This window comes from Chenopodium album, chromosome 8 (assembly GCF_948465745.1).
Source record: "Chenopodium album chromosome 8, dcCheAlbu1.1, whole genome shotgun sequence".
Classification (NCBI taxonomy): Eukaryota; Viridiplantae; Streptophyta; class Magnoliopsida; order Caryophyllales; family Amaranthaceae; genus Chenopodium; species Chenopodium album.
Window position 1 is genome coordinate 66,876,552 of NC_137841.1, and position 26,299 is coordinate 66,902,850.

General features: G+C 33.5%; 1 protein-coding gene across 1 annotated transcript; it reads left to right on the plus strand.

Moving 5' to 3' along the window:
- The first annotated feature begins 2,189 nt into the window (after positions 1–2,189).
- LOC145642059 (uncharacterized) lies at positions 2,190–6,027 on the plus strand. The gene is made up of 4 exons (XM_081693136.1): positions 2,190–2,326; positions 2,665–2,997; positions 3,163–3,562; positions 4,772–6,027. Exons 2-4 carry the CDS (start codon positions 2,739–2,741, stop codon positions 5,838–5,840), a joined length of 1,728 nt encoding a protein of 575 aa, XP_081549262.1. The 5' UTR covers positions 2,190–2,326; positions 2,665–2,738; the 3' UTR covers positions 5,841–6,027.
- Positions 6,028–26,299: the final 20,272 nt, after the last annotated feature.

The following is a 26,299-nucleotide window of genomic DNA, read 5'->3' on the forward strand; positions in this document are numbered from 1 at the left end:
AGGTGGGGTGGGGGTGGGAGGGGGATTGGAGAAGGTAGTTATCAACCTTTTTTTTCTTTTCTTTTTTATTTTTTTCAAATATTGAAAGCAAAATGTCATTAAGTTTTCGCTAATTGGCAATTTTGCTACGTAGCAATCACCTATTAATTAAGAAGTTATAAAACTTAAAGTCGAAAAATCTATTCAAAAGTTTAGACATAAAATTAAATCTAATCTATTATTTATTTTTATAGCTCTTTTAAAATCTATTCGTACAGAAATAAATAAATAAATAATTAAATCATGCTTAAATATTAGAGGTATGAATTCTTTTTAATTATTTATTTAAGTTGAAGTTACTATCAAACACTACAAATGTGCTTTTCTATCATTTTAGGGCCACGTGGGCCATTGGTGTGGACTGAGGTTGAAAAAGAAATGAAATCCGTCTCTCCACCGGTAGGAATGTGTCTCCATACTTTTTAGTTTTTACCAATCTGCTCCTATTATTTTTGTTTTTGTCTTAATCTAAGCTAAATTATTTACTTTAATTTCTTACTCCTTTCATTTCTTAATAATTATCGAGCTACTAAAATAAGTTTTATATATTGAAAGAATGAAAGCTAGTTATACTCGCTATATTTTCTTATTTTGAATATATATAAGGAAATGACCTTTAATTTATTTATTTTTATACTAATGCACGGTATACACGTAGCATTAATATTTAATAAGAAAAATAATAGGAGAATTATTAGAAAAAGAGGGGGATGAATGCATGAAACTTGAGAGTTGGATTTTTAGAGGACTACATTTGAAATGACTCTACAATTATATAAAAGATTTGATTTATACATCGCTATATTTTTTTACAAATATATAACAGTAATTTTAAATGAAAAATATAGTTTTCCTCAAAAAAAAAAAAAAAAAAAAAAAAAAAAGAAAATTATGCTGGATTAGTCAATATGGAGTATCAAATGAAAAAAAAAAAAAAAAACTATAATCCCTAATATCTAATTATAAATTTTACTAATATACCAAAGTATTACAAATATTAATATGGTCGAAGTTGATTGTTGTTGTTACAAGTATTAATCTTAGTCAATTTATTTATTTATTTATTTATTTTTTTTTTTTTTTTTGGAGGAAGTATATATACTCACTGCAAGTCTGCAACAATATAGAAGTGATAACAACTCAATACATCATGACCACTTTTCACACAAAGATGATGAAGTCACGCTGTATGAATTATATGATAATGTCCATGTAATTTTAGCATATTGCCCTTTTCTGGCATAGTGGTCACAGTAAGTTTTCCATTCCCAATCGTGTACTTATTATTGTACTTATCATTGCATCTCCTAATTAATAAATATACTCCTAACACAAATATAGAGTACACAACTTGACCAATCAATTAATTTATACGACCTAAAAAATAAAATGAGTGTCCGATGTATCTATAATTTTCACCATGCAATAAGGGTCTGTTCTGATTTAATGAATTGAATAGAACTGAAATGTTTATGAGATAAGGAAATTAATTAGAAACTGAACTTAACTAATTGAAGCTGAACTGAAATTAAACTAAAGAGAACATGTCATAACTATCTAATTTGAGGATGGCTTAACAACATTGTACTGTATATATCAAGGGGTGATTTGCAATACTACAAATATAGATGACACAATAGATTATTAGAATGATCGACTTTTCATATATTGAAGAGTTATCAAGTCGGTCATTATACAATTCAAGGGTAACTTACTACATATCTCACCTGGCCTACTCCATATAAATTAACCGCGATCAATCATACCAAAGACCAACAATAACACATCCAATCATTGACCCTCATTCAATGCACATACATATAATGGTATGAATGTCTCTAGTTATTTAAAACAAAGCTAAGGTACAAGTACAAGGTTATTCAATAGAAGTAGCAAGCAGTAAAATTTAAGAACACACTCACTCACAAAAATGAGACAATTATTATTATTACTATTAACAAGCAAAGACAAATTAACTTGATAGTAGTAATAGTAAGAAAGAAAAGGAACAAAGGATAGGACAGAAAGTGCAACTTCAGAGGAGTGTGACTGCCCCAGTTTTTAGCTTTGGAAGTGTACATTACATAATTTAATTAAATTACTGATTTTATTTCAATTTTTTTTTTTTTAATTTTTTTTTTTTTTGAGTGGTGGACTTTACAAGGGGGAGGAATCACCCTTACCTTCTCATCCATATCTCTTTCTCTCTCTACTTTCTCTCTCCTCTTTCCCCTTCTCTCTCTGTCTGTGGTTGCTGTTTTGTCTATCTTTATAAGCATCATCCAAGGTCAGTTTTATTTATTTATTTTTCCCTAATAATAATATCCTCTTTTTGGTTTCTTCTTCTTTGTTTTTAGCATCTTAGCAAGTATCAAAGAATTTTTCTATTTTAATAAACCTCATATCATATAATTTTATTTGATTTCCCACCTCCTTTTAAGATATATATTCTTATTCATCAAAATTATTAGTAATATACCTTAATATAAAATCAGATTTTTATTTGATATTTATTATTATTATTAGGGTTTGTTTGTTGTTTTTTTTAGATCTCAACTCATCAAATAATTAAACTTCTTGATCAAAATTATTGTTTCCTTACCATATTTTTTTTTATTGTTGTAGATAGAATCACTATGCTTCATTAAGCAAGGTATAGTACAAGTAGAAGATTATTTATTTATCAAAGAATTTTAAAGATGATGAAAGGGTTGGGTTTAGATGAGAGCATGTCCAATTTGACTTCTACTATATCTGGTGAAACAAGCATTTCCTCAAATGCTAGGAATGATCAATCTTCCTCTACCACCACCACCAACGCCAACAACACCGCCACCAACACGAACACAAACACGAACACGATGCTATACACTCAAGCATCTTCCTCATCATTCGCCTCGCCTCATCAAGTTCAACCTCCTCCTCCTAAGAAGAAACGAGGCCTCCCCGGTAACCCAGGTTGGTAACAATATCCTCGTAACATATCTATATCTGTATCTATATCTACTGTATTGATACTAATAGAGTATATAACCAGTCATGTGACTTTAACCATCATCTTAAACTTTTGGTTGAATATGTTTCGCATTAGTCTGACAGCCCAACTTTGATGTCTATTATCAGACCCAGATGCGGAGGTGATAGCACTATCACCCAAGAGCTTACTAGCAACAAATAGGTTTATCTGCGAGATCTGTGACAAAGGATTTCAAAGAGATCAAAATCTTCAACTTCATCGTCGAGGTCATAACCTACCTTGGAAGCTTAAACAAAGGGCTAAAGATCAGATAATACGGAAAAAAGTGTATGTGTGTCCCGAGCCTAGCTGTGTTCACCACGAGCCGTCGCGAGCGCTCGGGGACTTAACCGGAATTAAGAAGCATTTCTGTAGGAAGCATGGTGAGAAGAAGTGGAAATGTGAGAAGTGTTCGAAGAAATACGCAGTTCAATCAGATTGGAAGGCTCATTCCAAGATTTGTGGTACTAGAGAGTATAGATGTGATTGTGGTACCCTTTTCTCTAGGTAAGTTTATTACATATGTAACACATTATATTCATGTTCATTTTTTGGTTGGTATATAGTATGACCTTAATCTAATTTGGGAAATAATCACAAATTCACAATTCAATGATGATAACGTGTTGAAGTTTAATTTTTACTTTTTGTGTTAAGTGTAAGTTTCTATTTTACATGCATGTATCATCCCTTGACTATATGTATTGATTCAAATGTGTGTAATTATTAAGTTGTAGGTCATCATTAAACGTAATTGCACTTGTTGATCGGAAACTCAATCTAGGATTTATTTTTAGGAGAGGGGGTCAGGCGGGATTTAATAATTAAAAGGAGTTCCAAACGAAATCATCCTTTTTACAGTATCATCGGGATAATAAATACACTAGTAATTAGTAAGCTAGCTTTTGAAATCATATGCAAATTAGTCACCTTAAATTACTCAATGTAATGCAAGATGACTTGTATGATTGCATGTGAATTTCCCAAAATGGAATTATTATAAGCTAGATTTGTAATATAATCAAACTCTTTTTCTCACATAGACTATCTTTTATACTAAGACTTTTAAACCCAACCATGGGAATCCCACTTTTAATTTTTATAATTATGTCTCACTCATTATTACAATTTGAATAACAAACATAAATAAATGATGCATAAAAATGTATTGGGATTACCAATTTGTATTCTTTTCTTGTAAAAATAAGCAACTTTATTCTTTAAAACCTTGGGATGTCTTTTCATGAGTCAAGCCAATAATAATTATAATGTGCCCGTGAATGTGTGTAATGTGTATGTATTCATATGTGTGTGAGAAAGAAAAGAAGGGAAAAAAGCATACTTGTGGGGTTATGCTATGAAAAAACTGTTTGAAATTTTTCTAGCTGTTTTTTTCCAACTTACCTCCATCTTAGTTGTACTATTGCTAAACTCATTCAAGGTTCATGTGTTTTTTTTTTTTTTTTTCAAATAACAAAATGTTAAGTACTCAGCTTAAGAGGAAAAAAACCTCACTTTTTTAAAAAAAATGGGGTGTGAGAATTGTGAAATAACCATTAATGACATGCATCATACTAGTTGCCATGCTACTACTTTAGCCTGTTGCATTGTGGTGTACGTAATGAACATTTATAATCGTTCATTTTGTTGGTATGAGTAGTATATGTATCGTAATTTTTTATTTATTGTCGATGTTGTTGTGGTGTGTTTGTGCAGGAGGGACAGTTTTATAACTCACAGAGCATTTTGTGATGCATTAGCAGAAGAGAGTGCAAGAGCCATTAACCCTCTTAGTACACTACCATCATCAGTATCACACCAAAGTGGTGGACTTGCAGGAATTACCACTAACAATTCTTCATCCCACTTTTCTCTTCCACCTCATTTGACTTCTCATCATCAACTCCTTCAGTCTCTTCCTCTCAAGAGAGAACAGCCTGATCACCACCAACACCAATTCGGCCAACACTCGAATATGATCAATGTTAGGTCGGATATCCCACCGTGGTTAGCTTGTCCTCCTCCGCAGCAACAACAGAATGTTGTTGATGGTGGAGGTGGACAACTCGATCATCACCCGCATTCGTCTCATTTGTACTCCTTCCAACACCATCACCAGCAACAACAACAACAGCAGCAGCAGCAGCAGCAGCAACAGCAGTATGAACAACAAAGTTCAAGTAATAATAATGCAATGGGGTCCACATTGTCATCTTTTCAAGCCCCGGCCAATCCCCATATGTCCGCCACCGCCCTCTTACAGAAGGCAGCGGAGATGGGGGTGACCGTAAGTAATCAACAACAACACCAGCAACAACAACACGGCGGCCATCAAGTAGTACTAACAAATAGTACTAGTTGTGGACTAACCGTGAACCCAGGGTTCATGGAACAAAATCAAGGCATGACAACACCCGAGGGGGACGGAGTTGGTGGAGGACAATCCTCCATGCTCCATGATGTTATGATGTTGAGCTCATTTCAATCTTCAGCATCATCAGTAAGTGGCGGTTTTGACTCGTCGAGTTTTGGTGACTTTCATCACCAAGCTATGACGGCGACAAAGTCACAACTTAACGGTGGCGGTGGTGGAGGAGGAGGCAATGGTGGTGGTAGTGGCAGCAACGACGGGTTGACAAGAGATTTCCTAGGGTTGAGAACATTTACACATAAAGACTTCCTAAACATGGCAGGGTTAGGACATATGAGCCCAACATCAGCCTCTTTTGAACAACAACAACATGAGCAACATCAGAATAATAATCAGCAACAAACACCTTGGTAAGGGCATGTTATGGGTAAATGAGTTTTTTTTAAAAAATTACAATTTCTTTTGTTATTGTATTTAAAATTTTTGTAATGCATGTTTATAGAAATTAGTGAACAATATTTCTCATCATGTTACAAACTTTGTAATTTGTCACCATGTTTAAGACAAAATAAACTTTTTGAGTAATTTTTTTCAAATTTTTAATTTTTTGATGGGTATTGGTAGAGTTTATAATGGAATCTTGAACATGAGGGCAACTGATGATAATGCCAATTCATTTCTTCAGTCAGACACCTTTTTTTCCTCAATCCCGAGAAGTATAGTGTAGCACTGTATGCTTTAGTTTTGATTCCCTTTTTATCAAAATTTTTAACATAAAAATAGTTTTTTAAAATTATAAAAAGTCTTAATTTTAATGGCCTAGAATTCAAAATAATGTTGCTAAGCTAGGTCCATTTTAATTGTCATCCATGTTATGATGTTAATATAATGGCATGCACTATATATAGTTCACTAACAAGTAACAGATGCAAGTCACTTATTAGCTTATTATTGAGATATTGCATTCATCAATCAGTAGTGCATTAATTATCACCATATAATTGGAATATGTAAAAAAAAACGGTCTATAATACAATTAGTAAGGTTAATAATAAAATTATATTGCCCTAAAGTATATTAAGATCAATAACATATTGTCCTAAAAACTTCTGTCAAACTCTAATATGAACAAATGTTTGATTCGATTAACCTTTGTTCATGGTTAACCATTTGTCATATACTACCTCCGATTTTTTTAGTTGCAACTTTGGGGTATTATTTGAGAGATATAAAATATTTCAAAGTTGTAACAAAAAAAAAAAAAATCAGAGGTAGTATATAAAATCTAGTGAAACTCATAGAAACCTCGCTTTTACAAGGCAATGCTACACTTTAAACTATAATGCTACTAACTATTTTCCATAATGCTACTCCCATCGTCCTTTATAAGTTCTTATTACTACGTATTTTGACTTTTATGTAAGATAATAATCAATATTCAAATTAAATAAGTGAATATTTATGATCTTATGGACAAAAGGAGCACTACATGTTTTCAATTAATCGCATGGTAAAACAAATTTCGTTGCTTTTAGATATCATTACAATAGTTCTATTAGTACTTGTGTTTATAATTCCAATAAGATCTTTAAGTGGAGTTTTTTGTTGGAAAATTTTCCTCCGAAATCTCTTTAATTAAGTTTTTAGTTTACATTGGAAATAATAAATCTATTGTATAATTTTCCAAAAGCAATTATGCATTATAGCTCTATATCTTATGAACTAATTAAGTTAATTATTTTTTTTTTCTCTAAGCTTTCTAATAATTGAATATGCTAAATTTATTTATATGAATTGTATTATTTTCATTAAACACTTTTTGTTAAAAAGTACAAGCATTTTCTAATTTAAGCTTGATACTTTAAAATAGCAATTGATGATGACTAATTTGCACTGACTAAGGGTCTGTTCACTTTTCATTTCAGTTCAGTTCGGTTTAGCTCCTAATTTCCTTCTCTCATAAAATATTTATTTCAGCTCTATTCAGTTTAGTTCAGTTCAGTTCCAATCAGTTCAGTTCATATCACTTCGGTAAGGCCTTAAAATGCAATTTATTTAACTATATGTTTATTTAAAAATAGATATAGCTCGGACATTAACTAGTACAATCTATTAATATACTTCATTAACAAAGACCTAAAATAGTAATATAGCTAGTCTTTTGCCCTAAAATTTTACATACATAGCACGATATGGTGATCATGAAAAGCATAGAGTTGTTTGGCAAATGGTTTTTTGCCAACTTTTGATCGAGTTTGAAGTTTGACCTATATCAAATAGGCAAAAATATGATTGCCAATTATGTATATTATTTGTTGGCAATCATATTTGACCTACTAAAATCCTTAAATCGGAAGGAAAACTCTAACCACTTGAGCTATCTCGTAGTCTCAAATAATTGAATATATGTGCAGTGTAAAAACTAATCAAATATATTATTATACATTTCCTAGAGCTTTAACATATGCATAAAAATCTTGTGTTAGGGCCTGTTCATATTTACCATGAATTGAACTGAACTGAACTGATTGGAGCTGAACTGAACTGAACTGAAATGAGCTGAAATGAATATTTTACGAGAGAGGAAAATTAGAAGCTGAACTGAACTAAAATTAAGTAAATGTGAACAGGCGACCCTTACTCTTTATTTTACTAACTAATTTTAAAAAATTCATAGAATAGTAGCTAACCAATGTATGTCGATGATGAGCAAGTAGTAGATGTGAAATGATAATTAGTCATTATTGCCAGCAAATGATAGAAAATTAATGTCATCTAGGGATCACCAAAAGAATTAAAATCATAATTACAAAAAGATCGAGTAAACTAAGCTAACAGCCATTATTTACAAGTACTACAACTAGTTGTTTCCTACTATACAAAGGTCAAGTTGTCATTATGCAATTGGCAATTGCAAGCTGTCACCTCACTAGATTGCATTCACTTCAACAAGTAGTAAAGTGAGTAGTACTCTAAATAATAATAGTTGTACAAATAATGAACATATTCATCTATTTGAAGTTTGGGGTTATTGTAGATTTGCATTATTTACTTTAACATGGAATAGACTACATAGTCATAGATTTGATCAAGTGTGGATATTGACCTATATGTTGTAGATTCTTTCTTTGGAACCGCCCTTCTATAGTCCGACGTACACTCCTATACATTTTCGTGTCTCTTTTTTTTGGATGCTTGCCTTGTGTCGCCTACTCGCCTCCAAGATGTTTAGGAGGTGACAAATAGTTCGTTACAATCAAGTTCAATTCAAATCATATTTAGCAGGTGAATTATTTATACTTTTCATACGCTTCATTCATTTAAAAAAAAAAAAATTGCAACACTTTTGATTAATAAAGTGTTGCAATTGTTATGAAACAGGAAATCTAATTTCTAAAATAAATACCTTAATATAAAAAGAAATCTAAATTGCTATCTTTAAACCAGTCCACCGGTCCAAGTTTATACTAGTTTGATTAGTCTAAGCTGGTTTTGATCCATTTTTGATAGAAATCTGGGTCTTGATTTTAAAACTCCAGTGTTTTGTTTGGTTTACTCTGATGTGTTCAATCATCTTGACTTTTTAAAAAATTAAAAGAGCCATAAGGTAGGATGAGGAGAATTGATTTCAAATATCTAGAAATCGGAAGAAAAGGTCTAATCATCTACGCTATCTCTCACTCTAATGCATATTAGATGTAACTAAAGTCGCTTACATGACAAATTAGATAATTTAAAATGCCAACTAATGCATATTAGATGTAACCACAATATTCTTTCAAATGTAAACTAAAAGATTTGTTTATAAGCAAGAGACATGATATAAATTTAATGACGACATCTTCAACAGTAAGATTTGGTCGCAAGTTAAGATTTGACGTTGTGGTAAATAGAGATAATTATACTTTGTCTAATCCAAATGGGTCAAGGAGGTCGGACTAATTTTGGGGTTGTAGGATTACATTTATGCTTTTTTATTTTTTTTCAAAAACAACCTCATCACTATTGGGGACCTCATCTCTATAGTGTACTCCAAATGAAGGAAGAATATATTATTCAACTAGAAGATGATCGAGGTTATACACTTATACAAGGACTCTCTTATCTTAAAATGTTTTTTATTTTTTTTTATATATTACTCGTATTTTTTTTAACGAAAAAGAAATATCGTTAATAATAACCCATATGTCATATTTGTTTACTTCACCCGTTAATGATATCGTTAACGGAAAGAAATACTGTTAATTAAGGGTCTGTTCTCATACGTTGAAATTCAGTTCAGTTCAGCTTCTAATTTCCTTCTCTTATAAAATATTCATTTCATTTCAGTTCAGTTCAGTTCAGCTCAGTTCAGTTCAGTTCAGTTCAGCTCAGTTCAGTTCAGTTCAGTCAATGAGTACAGGCCCTAAGGGTGTTTGGATCACATAATTAAGGTATAAGGTATGACTTTAGAATGGTATAAAAACATACCTTATGTTTGTTTTATGATTTAGAGTTTCAAACTCATACCTCAAACCCCCAATATACGGGGTTTAGAAACCTTGGAAGGAAAGTGGCTAGTGGATTTGGCTCATTCCCATACTTTTAGGTATCAAATAAATTAAAGAAAAAAATTGCATTCTATAATCATACCAAATATATGGTATGCCAGGTTAAAAAATTTACTTCACGTCACTTGACCTCCCCCCCTAAAAAGCTAAATAAGATCTTTGGTCCTCTGAATAATTTCTGTTGTCGTCCTAATTTATACAAATATACAATAATAAGCTCATTGTAACTAATGTATTATTCAAATTTTTGGATGATCCGCTAGAACAAGGTCCAATTTTCTAATTGCTTGTATTATGGAGTAATAGGCAAGTAAAAAAAAAAGCAGAAGAATCTTCAAAGTAAGAATTAGGGTTAAGAGTTAAGTCCATGACAAATTTACAATACAATCATGATATTGTCATATGAATGATATGATAAAAATAATTAATAAAGTAAAGAAAATAACATGAGAGTTATGGCCTACATTAAAAAAGACATTCAGAAACACATATCATACTGTTTTTGAAGAATCGTTTTTAGCAATAAATGCAAGAATAACATGTTGTTGCATGCCCTTTTTTCTCTGTGTGCGTGTAACATAGTGCTCTCATAAGTTGAGAACTTAACTTGCACAATCATACTCACTAGATAATAACACATTTTCTAAATTTCTAAGTAATTATAAAATTTGTAAAATCTTATAAAACCTCCTTTTTCTTTTAGTTTGTCCTATCATATGAATAACAACAATGGTAAGGATGAAAGTTATTCATATTACGGTGATATTCAATTAGGAACTTTTTGGAGTAAAAAGAGTTATTTAACTGTTTCAAAATTATCTTTGAAGTGTTTGGTTAAGAGCTGTTTGAACCGAATTGAGTAAAATTGAACAAATTGAAATTATGTAAATAATTAATTCATTTTAAGAGTAGGGTGATAATATGTTGGAGTTATAAACTTATAATTTTAGACTTAAATTTATTTAGTTTTTCACATAAGACGTCTATGTTGTCAAATAAAGTTAAAAAAAAAAATTAAGAAAACTAAGCGTAGATTTTCTTAGTTTAGAAAATTTATAAATTAGAACTTAAGTCTATTTAATTATTAGAATGTACTCATGTTAGGTGTTTGGCTCCTCTTTCAGTTGTTTTCTTAGTAGCACGCACTGCCAAAAGTATTTTGTTAAGTTATAAGTATACTATTAATTATGTTAGATTATGTTTGATTAGATGTTTAAAATAATTCTATGATTTGAAGTAAAGTTGCTTATTAATATCTTAATAGTGCGCTCAATATTGTATGAGTGGCTTAAATAAGTCCTTATCCTTAATAGCCATTAGATGATTAGAGAAATAGCAAAATCGGATTATTAGAGATATGTACATTGTTTTGCATCCACACAACCATAGAATTATGATAATTTTATTGATTGTGTTTTGAGGTACCTAACTTCTCTTTTGAAAAGTCAATATGTTTCTCTTAGCCTTAAAAAAAACAAAATCACATTATAAAAAAATTGTCTCATATTTCATATATTAATTAACTTTCACGTTTGTCAATTCAAACTTTTAACATTAGTACACCAAAAAATTTATAAGAATAAATAATTAGAAAATTAATATTTAGAATTTGTACATTAAGATAAATTAGATAGTAATTTACACAATGAAACTTATTTATATATATTTGTTGAAAATAAGACAAGTAAATATTGCAAAATTTTATTAAAAAAATAATAATTTTGGATTACATATATTTTTCCATATAAATCATAAACTTTTGTCAAATATCAAGTGATTTTTAATTAATTTATTTTTTAATCAACTAATTAATTAATTTTGACGACAAAAAAGAAAGACAACACTATTAAATCAAATTTCTCATAGGTTAACTTTGGTCAAGCTTTGGATTGGAGGCCAGGGCAGTAAACAAGAGGGGGTGAATGGATGATCCAACCAAATAGAGTTATGGACAAAATTAGAACATGTGACCTTTCAACTTTGTCGACTTATAATGTGGAAGTTCTAAGAGCAAATAGGCAAATAACGATAAAAAGCAATGCAAAATAGGAACATAGATACCAAGATGGCAAGATTTATCAAACTAGACTTGTAATTTTCTAACATTTTACTTTTTATAGTCTAATCGGGTTTTGATTATATGTTCTCACATTTTTCACTGTTACATAAAAATTTTAATATTTATTTTCATTGACTAATAATTTCACACTTTTGAAACTGAAACTTTACAAATTTTAACCTTTCTCGTTAATATATAAGAATAAAAATAATCAAGTACATGATATCTTGTTATTAGGTTAATCTCAATGTAAATTAATAAATTATCAAGATATTAACTTTTTATACTTTTTAAAGTTATTCTATTAGAAATAATATCCATGAAGACCGTGATATAAGAAGTGAAGCAATCATTGGTGAACAGAGGAAGTAAAAAAAAAGAAAAAAAATGGGTAGGAGGAAAATTTTAAAATAGGTGAATATTTTGCGTTATTTGTGGCTAGTGAGCAAGCCACACACATAGTTAGTAGGTGTTGTCCCAAGTTATATACAAACAGGCCGGCCCTATTTACCAAACCCAACCCACTGAGAGTTTTGGACCAACCTCTTTGACTAGCTTTGTAGATTAAATATTGTAACAAATCGTTTCTGTTTCATTTGATTGGTTGCATAACACTTTTTAATCAAAGCCCAAGATTCAAATCCATAACCTCCAATACATATGGGTAATACTTTTACCATCTCAACCAACTATTATTAATGTTTCAAGTTTCACATAATATTATAATATTCCTTTCATTTATTAAGTAAATTAGAGGTAATATAATTCATTTATTTTTCACAAGATTAAAATATAAATACATATGATGTAAAAAAAAAAAGGAAAAAAAAAGTGACATCCAAGACAATGCCCAAACCACTACACACACTAGCTGCACAAATAGTCCAACATAATTGTTAAGTTAAAGCAAGAAGTACACAAATTAGCAACTTGGGGCATCGCCCGGGATACACACTAGTTAGACATAAAAAACGTGGAATGTGTAAAGGGTCTCAATGTTTCAAGAATAAAATTGTATTTTCGTTTTAAACTAGTTATTAGCCCAGGCGATGCCCCGGGTCATTATAAATTTATTAATTTAATTAAATTATATTTTAGCTCTTTTTTTTTTTTTTTTTTTGAAACCATATTTTAGCCTTGTTTGTCACGGTCACTAGCACTAAGAGCTTTAGTGTTTTTTTTTTTTTAATAAGTACTAATTAATTTCTTACAAATTATATTATTGTGCAATCTATATCTATATCTATATCTATATCTATACTTAGTATTTAATAACACAAACCATAATTTTTCATATGACACATGTCATCACAAGTCTTTATACATTCTATAACTTGCAAATTCAATTAAGAAAATGAAGTGTTTCATTTACATCATAATAAAATAAAGTTGAACCAATTAATATACATCACATAAACATATGAATTGAATTATATAAAAATTGTATTATCAACTAATAGACTTAAAATATAACTTAAACCAATATGTCATTTCATATCCTATAGTCTTCATGTATATATATGTAACTAAATTCTTTTATCTTTTTCCCCAGTTCTACCCTCATTCTTTTTTTCCTTTTAAGTTTTAGCAATGAAACAATTAGTTCGTATTTCATATCACAAGTTTCAACTACTGAAAAACATACCTACATATGAAATAACCTAAATATGAACCCGTGCATCGAACGGGCCAAAATGCTAGTTATTAAGAAATTACATTCCAAGGGAAATTAACAAAGGGTGGTTAGACATATGAAGACTTTTTCAATTAAAGTAACATTAATGTTTGGAGGTTATGAAGAGTTTTTCATGAAGACAAACACATTACTAAATTTGATTACATGGCATATTTCAAATATGACGTGGCGGAATAACATAAGAAAAACGACACATGACGATATAATACTCCTTGTCTTGGAGTTTTAATAATAATATAGATAGATATAGATTAGATAACTCATTTTGCTTTTAACACTATCTATAAACTTTGTTTTGACTATGATTTATAATTATAAAAAAACATGTGAAATTTTCTGAAATTCGATTGTGTAAATTTTAATTTTTTTTTTTTTAACAATAATATAATTAGGATATTTTCTTTAAATTTTTTGAATTAAAAAACATGATATAAGAAACATGTCATCTAATTTGGAACGGCGGAAGTAGCTTCTAAAGACTTTTAAAGAGTTGGATATGTAAAATAAACAAAGTATGAAATTTGTATAAAATAGTGTGGGTCTCAAATGTAATATAAAAATTACATGTAATATAAAAAAAACCCAACAAATATTATTGTTAAAAAAAATTAAAAATATATTATAACAAGAATGAAGATATATTAATTTGTGTGTTAAGAGAGCCACAAGGGTGAATGATGAAATTCGATCCCAAGATTACTTGAAACCGAGAGGGAAACTCTAACCACTTGAGTTAATCCTCACTCTCCGTGTGTTAATTTTTGTCCAATTCAAAAAGTGCATTATAATCTATCAATAATCTATATCTATAATCTATATCTATAATTAATACTAAAATAAAAACCGATGACATCATTCTTTTCCCCAAATTGTGCACGTGTCAACTTCTCCTTTAATTTTTTTCCCGCCTAAAGTCTTTTTGTTTCCTCTTCCAATATATATATATATATATATATATTGGAAAAGCTTTTTGTTGTTTAGAGAGCCACGAGGGCGGAGATTAAAATCGATTCTAGGATTAGAATCGAGAGGGATCTCTAACCACTTGAGTTATCCCTCACTCTCTAAAAAAACTAAATATTGTGCAAAGTAATTTTATACGTACAATGTATCATCTTAAGGTATATACAAATGGCTAATCTTAAGGAAAGCAAATGTTAACTCTTTATATATGTGATTACTTCATCTAATTACAAAGTCCACTAAATTTTATCGGAGACATGAATTTTCTTTTGTTTATATAATTTTAATATTTGTAGTTTGGTTTATGTTAATACTAAGATTTTATGTATTTTTGAGTGATAATATGAATTAAAAAGGTACACAATATAAAATACTTTTATTATATCCGTGCATCGCACAGTAGATAATATAATGACAATGTGACATAATGAAAGGAAGGCATGGAATATGGATATAAAATTCAAAATGAGTTGAGAAGATTATGACTATGTTTAGGGTCTGTTCTTTTCAGCTTAATTTCAGTTCATGTCAGCTCCAATCAGTTCAGTTCTTAATTTTCTTCTCTTATAAACAATTCATTTTCGTTCAGTTCAGTAAATCAGAATAGGCCCTTAGTTGTTCACTTAATATGATCGGATATGGTCTATTTTCAATTTCATAGCTAAACATTCAAGAACCCTTAAGATAAAAATAATCGAATAATATGCCATTATATTAACATATTAATTTCCCTTAAAAAAATAAAAATATAAATTAACATATTAATTTCATAGGTAGTCCGGGGATTTCAACTTCACCCTATAAGGCTATAAGACTATATCCTTTATTTTAATTTTTCTTCTCAATTTTTTTTTTTTTCATCCTTGATCTCCACAAAACCATTAATATATATATATATATATATATATATATATATATATATATATATATATTTATTTATTTATTTATTTATTTATTTATGAAACATATATAATAAAACATATATTCCGTTTATAATATTTAAATTATAAATGCCCTCTTATAATCATCTATTAACTATTACTAAACACAAAATATGTTGACATCATTAAGGGCCTGTTCTCTTACGTTGAAATTCAGTTCAGTTCAGTTCCTAATTTCCTTCTCTTATAAAATATCCAGTTCAATTCAGCTCAGTTCAGTACAGTTTAGCTCAGTTCAGTTCAGCTGAGTTCAGTCAATGAGAACAGGCCTTAAGGAACACATGTCAACTTCTCTTAGAAAAACTTCCCACCTAAACTATTTTTGACATCATTTTTTTTAAGGAAAATTTGTAACTATTAATCCCAACTTTTGTCGATTTCCTTTCATTAATCCCAACTTTCGATTATTATTGAATAATCCCAACTTTGAGGGGCATTTTTTTTTATCAGGTCAAATGACCGGTGACCTGTTTAAAAGGTAATTTTTTTAATTTTTTTTCTTACATGCCACATGTCGCAATTTCATTAGTTAATATTTTTTTAAAAAACAAAAACAAAAAAAAATTTAAAACCAAACCCACCAGCACCATAGCCCCACCACCTCCTTCCTTAACACCACCGGAAACCACCATCTCCTTCCCCAACCCCACTGAAAACCACCGCAACCTCACCCCCCGTCGCCGACAATAACCCCCAAGCCACCATTTTCACCTCTCATCGCCGAAAACAACCCCCAAGCACCGCAACTCCTCCTAGACGCATCTCCACCCTTCACCCCGATCTCCCTCATCCACTCACAAAAACCACCAATCTCCCTCCCCCACTCACAAAAACCCTAACAACATGGTGGGGAAGGGGCGTTTGGTGGTTTTTGTGAGTGAGGGAGGGAAGTCAGGGTTTTGGGGGTCGAGGTTCCAGGGGACGGTGGTTTCAAGGGCCGCGGTTGCGCGGCTGGTGATGTTGGGGGTCAGGATTTGTGCGGCTATTGGTTTTTGGGGGGTCGAGGTTCGCGCTGCTGGTGGTAAAGGGGGTCGGGATTCGTGATGCTGGTGGTAATGGGGGTCAGGATTCGCGCTCCTGGTGGTAATGAGGGCCGAGGTTTGCGTGAACCAGTTGTTTTAGGGGTCGTGGTGGTGCGGCTGGTGGTTTTGGGGGTCGGGGTTCGCCGATCGGTCGGTTTTGGTGGCCCAAAGGCAGTGGCCGACGAGGTTAGGGGTGGGGGTTTATGTTTCACGGTGGTAAAAGGGTGGCTGGGATGTGAGGGTGGGGGTTAGGGTATGGTGGTCCGGTGAATGGAAGGGAGAGGTTAGGGTTTTTTCCTTCAATTTTTGTAATTTTTAATTTTTTTTTTATTTTTTTGACCAATCAGGGCCTGACACGTGTCAAGTTACCTGTTATAAACTTATAATAGGTCATTGACTTTTATTGATCGGTCATGACCTGATAAAAGAAAATGCCCTCCAAAGTTGGGATTATTCAATAATAATCGATAGTTGAGATTAATGAAAATAAATGGGCGAAAGTTGGGATTAATAATTACAAATTTTCCTTTTTTTATCTATTCATTTAATTTCCTTTTAAGTTTCAAGCTAAGACTAACAAAAAATACAATACTTCTTTCAAAATTAATAAATGAGATTATGATTACACTTTTTCTAATAAAGAATATTGACAACCATTTTAAACAAATAATAACTATTTAATCAGTGCAACACACGAGACTAAACTAGTTTAAAATATAAAACAAAACAAAACCATGTCGGAGTACTTATTACCTAGTCCCAGTTAAATAACAACTTAGGGCCTGTTCTCTTCCGTTGAAATTCAGTTCAGTTCAGCTCTTAATTTACGTCTAATGATATTGCTAATGATAGAGCTGTCAAAAGCTGACCCGACCCGAAATACCGACCCTAACCCTAACCCGTCTGAACCCGAAAAAATGGTGACCCGAACCCGACCTAACCCGACCTGAAACCAACCCTAGACCCGAGTTGACCCTAGTATTTGAGACCCGAACCCGACCATGACCCGACCTAGAGAGGACCCGACCCGAATGTGACCCGTAAATTATTGACCTGAACCGAACCCGACTCGAACCCGAGAATGACCCAAACCCGATTTAACCCGTCAAAACCCGAATTCAACCCGACCTGTTACTAACCCGACCCGAGGTCAACCCAACCCGTTCCTAACCCGACCCGAAATCAACCCGACTTGTTATTGACCCGACCCAAATTCAACCCGACTTCTTATTGACCTGACCCGAATTTAAACTCGACCTATTACTAACCCGAATTTTAGGATTTAGGAGTTTTTAGGATAAAAAGAGTACTCCGTATTGACTATTGAGTTTCAGGCTTTTTTTCAATTTATTAATATGGATTCCAATTATAAAACAAAAGTGGCCTTTCTTATCTTACTTGACTTATCTCTTACATAATCCTCGTCAAAGAAAAACTGAACTGGACAACAGCCACAAAAAAAAAAACAAAAAAAAAAAAAATGACTGAATCTCAGTATATTAAGGAAGGTTGCACTCTAAAAGCAAGATTGACGAAATTTTCCACCATGAAATCTCTATTGTGATTGATTTTATTTTTCCTAATTATCTTCAACTTCCTTTATGAGTAATGATCTATATGAGGACATGAGGTGATAGAGTATTAGAGTAGAGCTATGACTCTCTGAGCTGTCAATGATTTTTAAACGTATTTGAAGCAATATGAGGTGAGTGAGGTGAATCGGTGATAGTGATTTTGTCTAATTAAATCAGCCAAAAGTTTTTTTTTTTTTTTTTTTTTTTTTTTTTTTTTTTTTTTTCTAAATTTATCTTATAAATAAACTTTTTTTTTTAAATAGCAAAAACATTTCATTAATTAAAAGTCATATGACATCTAAAATAGAGATTCGACGTTAACAAATACATAAGATTATAACCCGTAAATAAACTTCAAAGTAAACTTCCATATAACTACTTATATTTTTTTTTTCAAATTTTAGAATTCACTTGTTTATTTTAATATTTTTTAAAATGTTTTAAATTATGCAATTTGATTTGGAACTTTAAAAAAAAAATTAAAAAATTTTATTGACTTGAACCGAACCCGACTCGAACCCGAGAATGACCCGACTTGAAAATGACCCGACTTGATTATAACCCGCAAATTATTGACTTGAACCGAACCCGACTCGAACCCGATAATGACCCGACCTGATTATAACCCGTAAATAATTGACTTGAACCAAACCCGACTCGAACCCGAACAGGACCCTAACTCGTTTAAACCCGTAAAAACCCAAATGTAACCCGACCTGTTTTTTACCGACCCGAATATAACCCGACCTTTTATTGACCCGACCTAAACCCGACCCAAACCCGATAAATGTATGACCCGACGTGACCCGACTCAAGCATGACCCAACCCGAACCCGACCCGCATAGGTCCCGACATTAACCCGTACTGACCCGACCCGAGATGACCCGACCTACACTAACCCGACTCAAACCCGACCCATTTACCCGAATTGACAGCTCTAGCTAATGATATAAAGCCAAATTTCATTCTTTTAAGCTCTTATTACAACGACGACGACGACAACAACAACAACAACAATAACAACAATAATAATAATAATAATAATAATAATAATAATAATATTAAGGATAAAAAATTCTCTAGGTTAGGGCGATTAGGGGGGTTCCATGTTCATTTTCAGGTGGTTTTCCGAAAGTAATTCAGGCAGCTTGTGGCGGTGGTTTCATCTTCCTTACAGGTCCGGCGAAGATTCTCGGTGGTGGCTCTGTTTTCAGGCGGTTTCAGGCAAAAATTCAGGCGTTTAAGGGGCGATTTTCCAGGCTACTTCTGGCGTTTTTCAAGCGTTTTTTTGGGCGTCTATTCAAGGGGTTTTCTCAAGCAGCGACAGGGTTCGTTTTTCGGGTATTATTGACGGTATTTTGTGGCAGTTTCAGGGCGTGTTTTGGTGCAGTTTCGGGGTGCAATCAGTAGCAGTTTTGGGTCCAAATCAACAGCAGTATCGGGGTGCATTTCAGTTGCAATTCAGTAGCAGTTTCGGTGCTATTCTATAGCAGTTTCGGGTGCTATTCTTTTTGGGTTTTTGTGGTCAGTTTTTGTTCTAGCGTGACTGGTTTTTTTTGGGTTTGTTGGCTCGAATTGCTTGTGCTTTGATGCTTCGGGCAGTTTCGGTCATTTTATGCGATCAGGTAGTACTTTATCGCATTGCTTTGTTATTACCTTGCGTTGTCCAGTTTGTGTTTGGTGTTGCTATATATTGTTGTGCTTCTCTTTGTGGCTGCATTCGGGGTTTTTGCATAGTTTTGGTGCTCTTTGATATGGTGATTTGGCTAGTGGTGGGTGTTGATGCTCTTTGTTTTAGATTGTGGGTTTTTGTTGGGGTTCTTGATTTCAACTTTGTGGTTGGTTGTGTGTAGCTTTGTCGACTACTATGGTACAGTTTCATTGTCCTTTTGTGGTTCTTAGTGGCTGTCAAGATGGAAACGGAAATGGTCTTACTAAAAGTTCTTTAATCAAGCATCTTCATGATCACCATTGTTGTGTTGGTGCGCGGGATATCACACGGCATTCTCTTACTTCTAGTTTGGTCGTTGCACCCTTAAAACCTTTCGCCCTCGGAGTAGTCGTGAGTCTAGGTCTTCAGTAAAGCGCCGGCATCAGGAGGAGAGTATTTCTCCGGCTATATGCTCTTGGAGTTCACCAGGTGGTTCTGAGCAGCTTGTGAGGGAAACTTTGGCAGAGGATTCTCCTACTTTGTCAGTGGTTGATGATGAGGATCTTGATTTGGATGAGCGTAATATCAAGCAATGTCGTAGGAAGATTTGTGATGGCCATTACACAGCCGCAGTCCGAAATCTTTCTTCTTCGGGGGTTGCTCCGTATAATGAGGCCACTCTTGCAGATTTACAATCAAAACACCCTTCTTTTCCAGCTTCATCCTTGCCTACTGATATACTGGTTGATCAACTTCATCTCGTTGCTACTTCTGCTGTTGTTTTAGATCGGATTAAGAGTTTTCCGCGTGGTACTTCTTGTGGTAGGGATGGTTTACGTGCTCAGCACCTTATGGATTGCTTGAGTGGTTCTGCTGTGGCTGTCTCAGATGAGTTGGTTGCCTCTATTTCCGGGGTGATTAATCTCTTTATTGCTGGCAGATGTCCTATGGAATTAGGAGAGTATATTGCTAGTGCACCTCTCACACCACTTATCAAGCCCGGTGGTGGTATACGTCCTATAGCTGTGGGTACTGTTTGGCGACGTTTGGTTTCGAAGGTCGGTGCTGTTATGGTTGGCCAGTCTTTGGGCAGTTACTTTGATGGTCTTCAATTTGGCGTTGGGGTTTCTTCAGGGGGTGAGGCTATTCTTCATGCTGTGAATCGGTTGATTGAGGACCGTGGTTCTGATGTTGGTCTTTCTATGTTGTTGGTGGATTTTCAAAATGCCTTCAATCTAGTTGATCGCGCGGTCATGTTACGTGAAGTCCGTCGTCGTTGTCCGGGTATTTCGCGGTGGGTTGATTTCTGCTACTCTAATCCAGCCAGATTGTATTATGGGGACCACACCTTATGGTCATCTTAGGGGGTGCAGCAGGGTGATCCCCTTGGTCCTCTCCTTTTTTCTTTGGTTTTACAGCCTCTTGTGTGTAAAATCAAAGATGCTTTTGATGTATGTCTTCAGGCATGGTATTTGGATGACGACACTATTATTGGAGACACTTTGGTGGTAGGGAAGGTTCTACAGTTGATTATGGAGGAAGGACCTCGTTTTGGGTTGCATCTCAATGTGGGAAAAAACTAAAGTTTTCTGGCCTACAGAAGACCCTCGTAGCAGGCTTGTGGGTGTTTTTCCCCCTTCTATTGCTCGACCATTGCATGGTGTTAAGCTGCTTGGTGGTCCTGTTAGTTCTGATTCCGGGTTTAGTGGCGAGCTTGTGATGCAGAGGGTGACCAAGACCATTGCGCTTATGGACAAGGTTGCTATGCTGGATGATCCTCAGTGTGAGCTGTTGTTACTTAGGGCATGTACTGGAGTTTCTAAACTCTACTTTTCCTTGCATACTTGTCCTCCAGGTGCATTTGAGGCGGCTCAGCGCGTTTTCGACGAGGCTCTTCGATCTTCCTTGGAGCGTATTGTTACTGCTTCGGGGCCCGGGTTTGGTGATTGGCAGTGGCGGCTTTCCACCTTACCATTTGCGTTTGGAGGGCTTGGTGTTTACTCCGCAGGTGATGTTCGTCACTATGCTTTTCTTGCTTCCCGGTTGCAGTCTGCTGGGTTGCAGACGCAGCTTCTGCGTCGTACTGGTATTGTGGGTCTTGGTCAAGCTTTTAAGGATGCGTTGAGTTTGTTTACTGGAACGGTTGAGTCTGACATTTTAGGTAATCCTTATGAGGTCGCTGCCCCTAAGAAATTGGCATATATATATTTCACAAAGGTTACCGCTTCGGCAGAATCCACCTTTTCTTTGTCTCCTCGGCAGTCGGCATTGTGGAAGTCGCAGCAGGGTGATCACACCTCTGCTTGGCTTCGGGCAGTCCCTATTTTTGGATTGGGTCAGACGATGAACGCTAAGACATACCGATGTGTGTTGTGTTATCGGATGGGTGTTCCATTGTTCTCTGTCTCGACACCGTGCTCTGCTTGCTCTCGGGTTTTTACTGGGGATGTATTCGATGACCATGCGGTGTCGTGTGCGGGCATTGTTGGTATTAAACATCGGCACAATGTTGTTCGGGATACACTTGTTGATATTTGCTACAGATCTGGGATTTCAGCAAGAAAGGAAGTTGACATAGGATTGTCTGGAGGGAATGACGGGGCCCTCAGACCTGCCGATGTGTTACTTTATTCATGGGATCGTGGTCGTGATGTATGTGTCGACTTCACAGGGTCTTCTCCTTTGACACAGACAGGGCTATCTGACTTTGTTCCGGGACGGGTTGTGGCTGATGCGGCTCATCGGAAGCGGGTTAAGTATGAAGCTCGTTGTCTGGCGATTGGATATGGTTTCATTCCCTTCTCCTTTTCTTCGCTTGGGGATTTAGAGAATGAGGCTGTTGCGTTGCTGAAGCGGATTCAAAGGTTCTCAATGACGCAAGACATTGGGGCTCGTGCTGCAGCTCACATATTCACTAGGGTAGGCTTTGCTATAGCTAGAGGACACTACAACAAAAGGGTTAATTAGTAGCACCAAATTAATAGCACTAATGATAAAATGCTATTATTGTTATCAAATGATAGCACATTATTTTTAAGTGCTGTTAGAAAGATGCTATTAAAATCACCTTAGTTTTCATCATAGTTTTATATAGCGTTTATTCCTAAACGCTGTTAATTGAGTGCTATCAATTAAAGTGGTTATATATAATAAATAAATAATAATAAAAAAAAGTATTCCTATTTCTTAGCCTAATTTCCCACCAAACTACTAGTATTAGAATACTAGTCTACTACTCACAATTACCCACGACTTCACTGCTCCCTCCACTTCACAAATTTTTTTATTTTTTTTTTGTTTTGCCGCTAGAAACTACTGCCCTCAATCCCAATTTCCCCAAATTGAGTTCCTTTCAATCCAAATCCAAATCCCAGTTTCCCTAAATTAATTAAAGAGTTCCCTTCAGTCCAATAAATTGTTGAGCAATTCCTCTTCTCCGGCAAATTGTGGGCAATTGAGCAATTCTTCTATTTCTGCAAATTGAGCACTTCATTGTCCTCTCTATTGGTGTTTGCGGGCTTCGTTGATTGAAATTATCAATTGTGAGTATTTTTTTCTTATGTAATTGCATTTTTTAAGTTTGAATTTGCTGTTCTTCATGGGTCAATATTCAATGTTTTTGGGTTATGCTGTTTATAGGACTTTTAGTTATGAAATTTGCAATTTTGATTAAGGTTTTTTGATGTTTAATCTGAATTTGCTAATTTGCATGTTAATAAATTGTGTTTTGTTCCATTTTATTCTGGTTGTTTGATATTTCATTAGGCTTATATGACCCCCATTGCCTATTTAATTGAGGTAGAAGGCTAACATGTGTTCTAGTGTTATATTTTGTTCTTAAAATGGAGAGGATCTGAATCACACAAGGTTCCGTCCGTTTGAGCAGAGTAGATTTGCTGCAGTAAGTGAAAAAATTAGGTAGGATTAAAAATTCAAACTTTCACATAATCATAAGTGAATACAACATAATCTTAGTTTAGATGTTTCAAAAAAAAAATCTTAGTTTAGATGTTTAGGGTGCGTGTCTCTGTTGTATATTATGATACATAGTCATTCAATTGACAAGTTTAGTCATTTGGGTCGTTCAACAATCATTAGCTGTGGATCATACATATCTATGTAAGTAGAAAGTATGCATGTAGGTAGATATGGTTAATAATCAAATTAATTGCAATAAATGGAGAAAAATACAACAGCCAACATGCATAATTATTGAGTCAAAAATCATGAGTCTGTTAACTTGTACAATTTTTTTCATGAATTTATCTGGTCATGTCTATACCATGGATTCACTAAAAGAGTACTAAGTGTAGGATTGGACCAAAGTATCTATGATCATTTGCAATAACTAATTTAATTGGGCACCAAAAATACTTGCACAACTACTAAAACAATAACAAGATACATCACAAACATGAAGTTTCTACTTTGTACACTTTCTAATTTTCTAGCTTGCTCTGAAAAACTGAGTAAAATAAGGGGAAGAGAAACCCGGACCCACAGATGTTGTAATCAATCATCAAGATATCAAATTCACTATTTGCTTATTAGAGGAGTATTTTTGTTAAATAGTTTCCTAATAAACACTAAAGATAGGCATGTTCCACCATTACTTGTGAAATTAACAAACGATTTAGTCAATGTAAGCAAATAAGAACATTTGGATACTCTCTAGCATAGTTAGTCTTAAAGTACATGTCTAAGTGTTAGGCACAATCACTTATTAATGATTCAACTCATGGAAATACCAACCTTTAATGAACATCTATGGTTCTTGTATCATAGTATCTTTAGTGACCTGATAAAAATCACTTGTATTATAGTCACTTTGCTACAACTGCCAGCTAATTTAGGAGTTATCATGAATAATATTTTGTGTCCCTACTTGAATTATTTCTAGTCCATATAGTTTAATAAAGAAAAGTAGTATTAATTGAGTATATACAAATAAACTTGAAAAGAAAAGAGGCTTGGTTATTGTAAAAAGGACCAACACATATGCCTTACACTAACTTGGTTTTCATTATAATCTTAAAGGTAAGTGCATTTAGAATTAGCAGGGCAAAACAAGTGAAAAGTATGGCCACATAATATGCTAATGCACGAATTGAACTTGGAACTCTTTTAGTCTAATTGAAATCTACTCCATGTACTACTATCTTGAATAGCTTGCTATACCTCAATTATTAATAATTATTAAATCATACTTTATTGTATAGTGGAATATAAAAGCGCTTCTATACTCCTACAATTTTTAAGTGTTACAACCTAACCAACACATAGTTTCATGAAAATCAATTGACTTTAATATAAAAGGTTATAAGTGGGTTAGTGGGGTATTATTGTAAGAAAATTGAGCTGGGTTAGTATTTATTGAAAAGTAAAGGACGTGAGAGGAAAAAAAATAGTTTAAAAAAATTAGTAGTGTGTTAAAGAGGCGACCACAAGGAGGGAATTGTTAAGATATGCTAAAAATTACTTGTATCGGATTAAATTTGAATATTACATATATGTATGAAATTAATTGATTTCATTATTGTTTATTTGTTGTTAATTGTGATTAGTACCTCACTCTATTATCTAATTTTATAAGGTTAAAAAGTCCATTAATGACTTTTTTTAAATTCTTTAAGAAATTTCATGGAAAAGGTTATCTTGTATATATACACAAACTATATTAACCTAAATTAGTATAATTATCATTAATTATTCGATCCTTTTGTTAGTTATCGTAGTTTTACTTTTATGGTGTAGCAATATAAAAATGGATCGGAAATGGATGCTTGCAAGGCGTACTAGTGACGAATATGAACAAGGGGTAGATGAGTTTATTGCATTTGCTATTGAGCATGCTGAAGATCCATCTCGCATTTTGTGTCCATGTGTCAATTGTAACAACATGATCCGACACAATGTCGAGGATGTAAGAATCCATTTGGTGGTTAATGGAATTATCCAACAGTACAAGTGTTGGATAAAACACGGTGAGACATCAGGGGACATACCTTCTTATGTAGATACTGAGATGTATGATGAAATGAATGATGATGAAATAGAAGATAATTTCCATCTAGGCAATGATCATCTAGAAGAAATGACGCGTATTTTAGAGGAAAACATTGAAGATAGTTCTGAAATGTTTGACACATTATGTAGTGGTAGGTGCAAAGACCCCTTTGTACCCTGGTGTTCTACATTTAGCAAATTATCTGCTGTGCTGAAATTATACCATCTCAAAGCTCGTAGTGGATGGACTGATACAAGTTTTTCGAGCTTACTTGAATTAGTGAAAGAGATGCTTCCTATTGATAATGTGCTTCCGGGTCGTATTTACGAGGCAAAGAAGATGTTGTGCTCTATGGGCATGGGGTATGAAAAAATTCATGCCTGCCCTAATGATTGCATTTTATATCGAA

Excerpts from the sequence above, each read along its gene's own strand:
- LOC145642059 (XM_081693136.1), top strand. The coding sequence starts at position 2,739 with ATGATGAAAGGGTTGGGTTTAGATGAGAGCATGTCCAATTTGACTTCT. Across the intron at positions 2,998-3,162 it reads AGGCCTCCCCGGTAACCCAG|ACCCAGATGCGGAGGTGATA; the intron begins GTTGGTAACAAT and ends GTCTATTATCAG. Across the intron at positions 3,563-4,771 it reads TGTGGTACCCTTTTCTCTAG|GAGGGACAGTTTTATAACTC; the intron begins GTAAGTTTATTA and ends GTGTTTGTGCAG.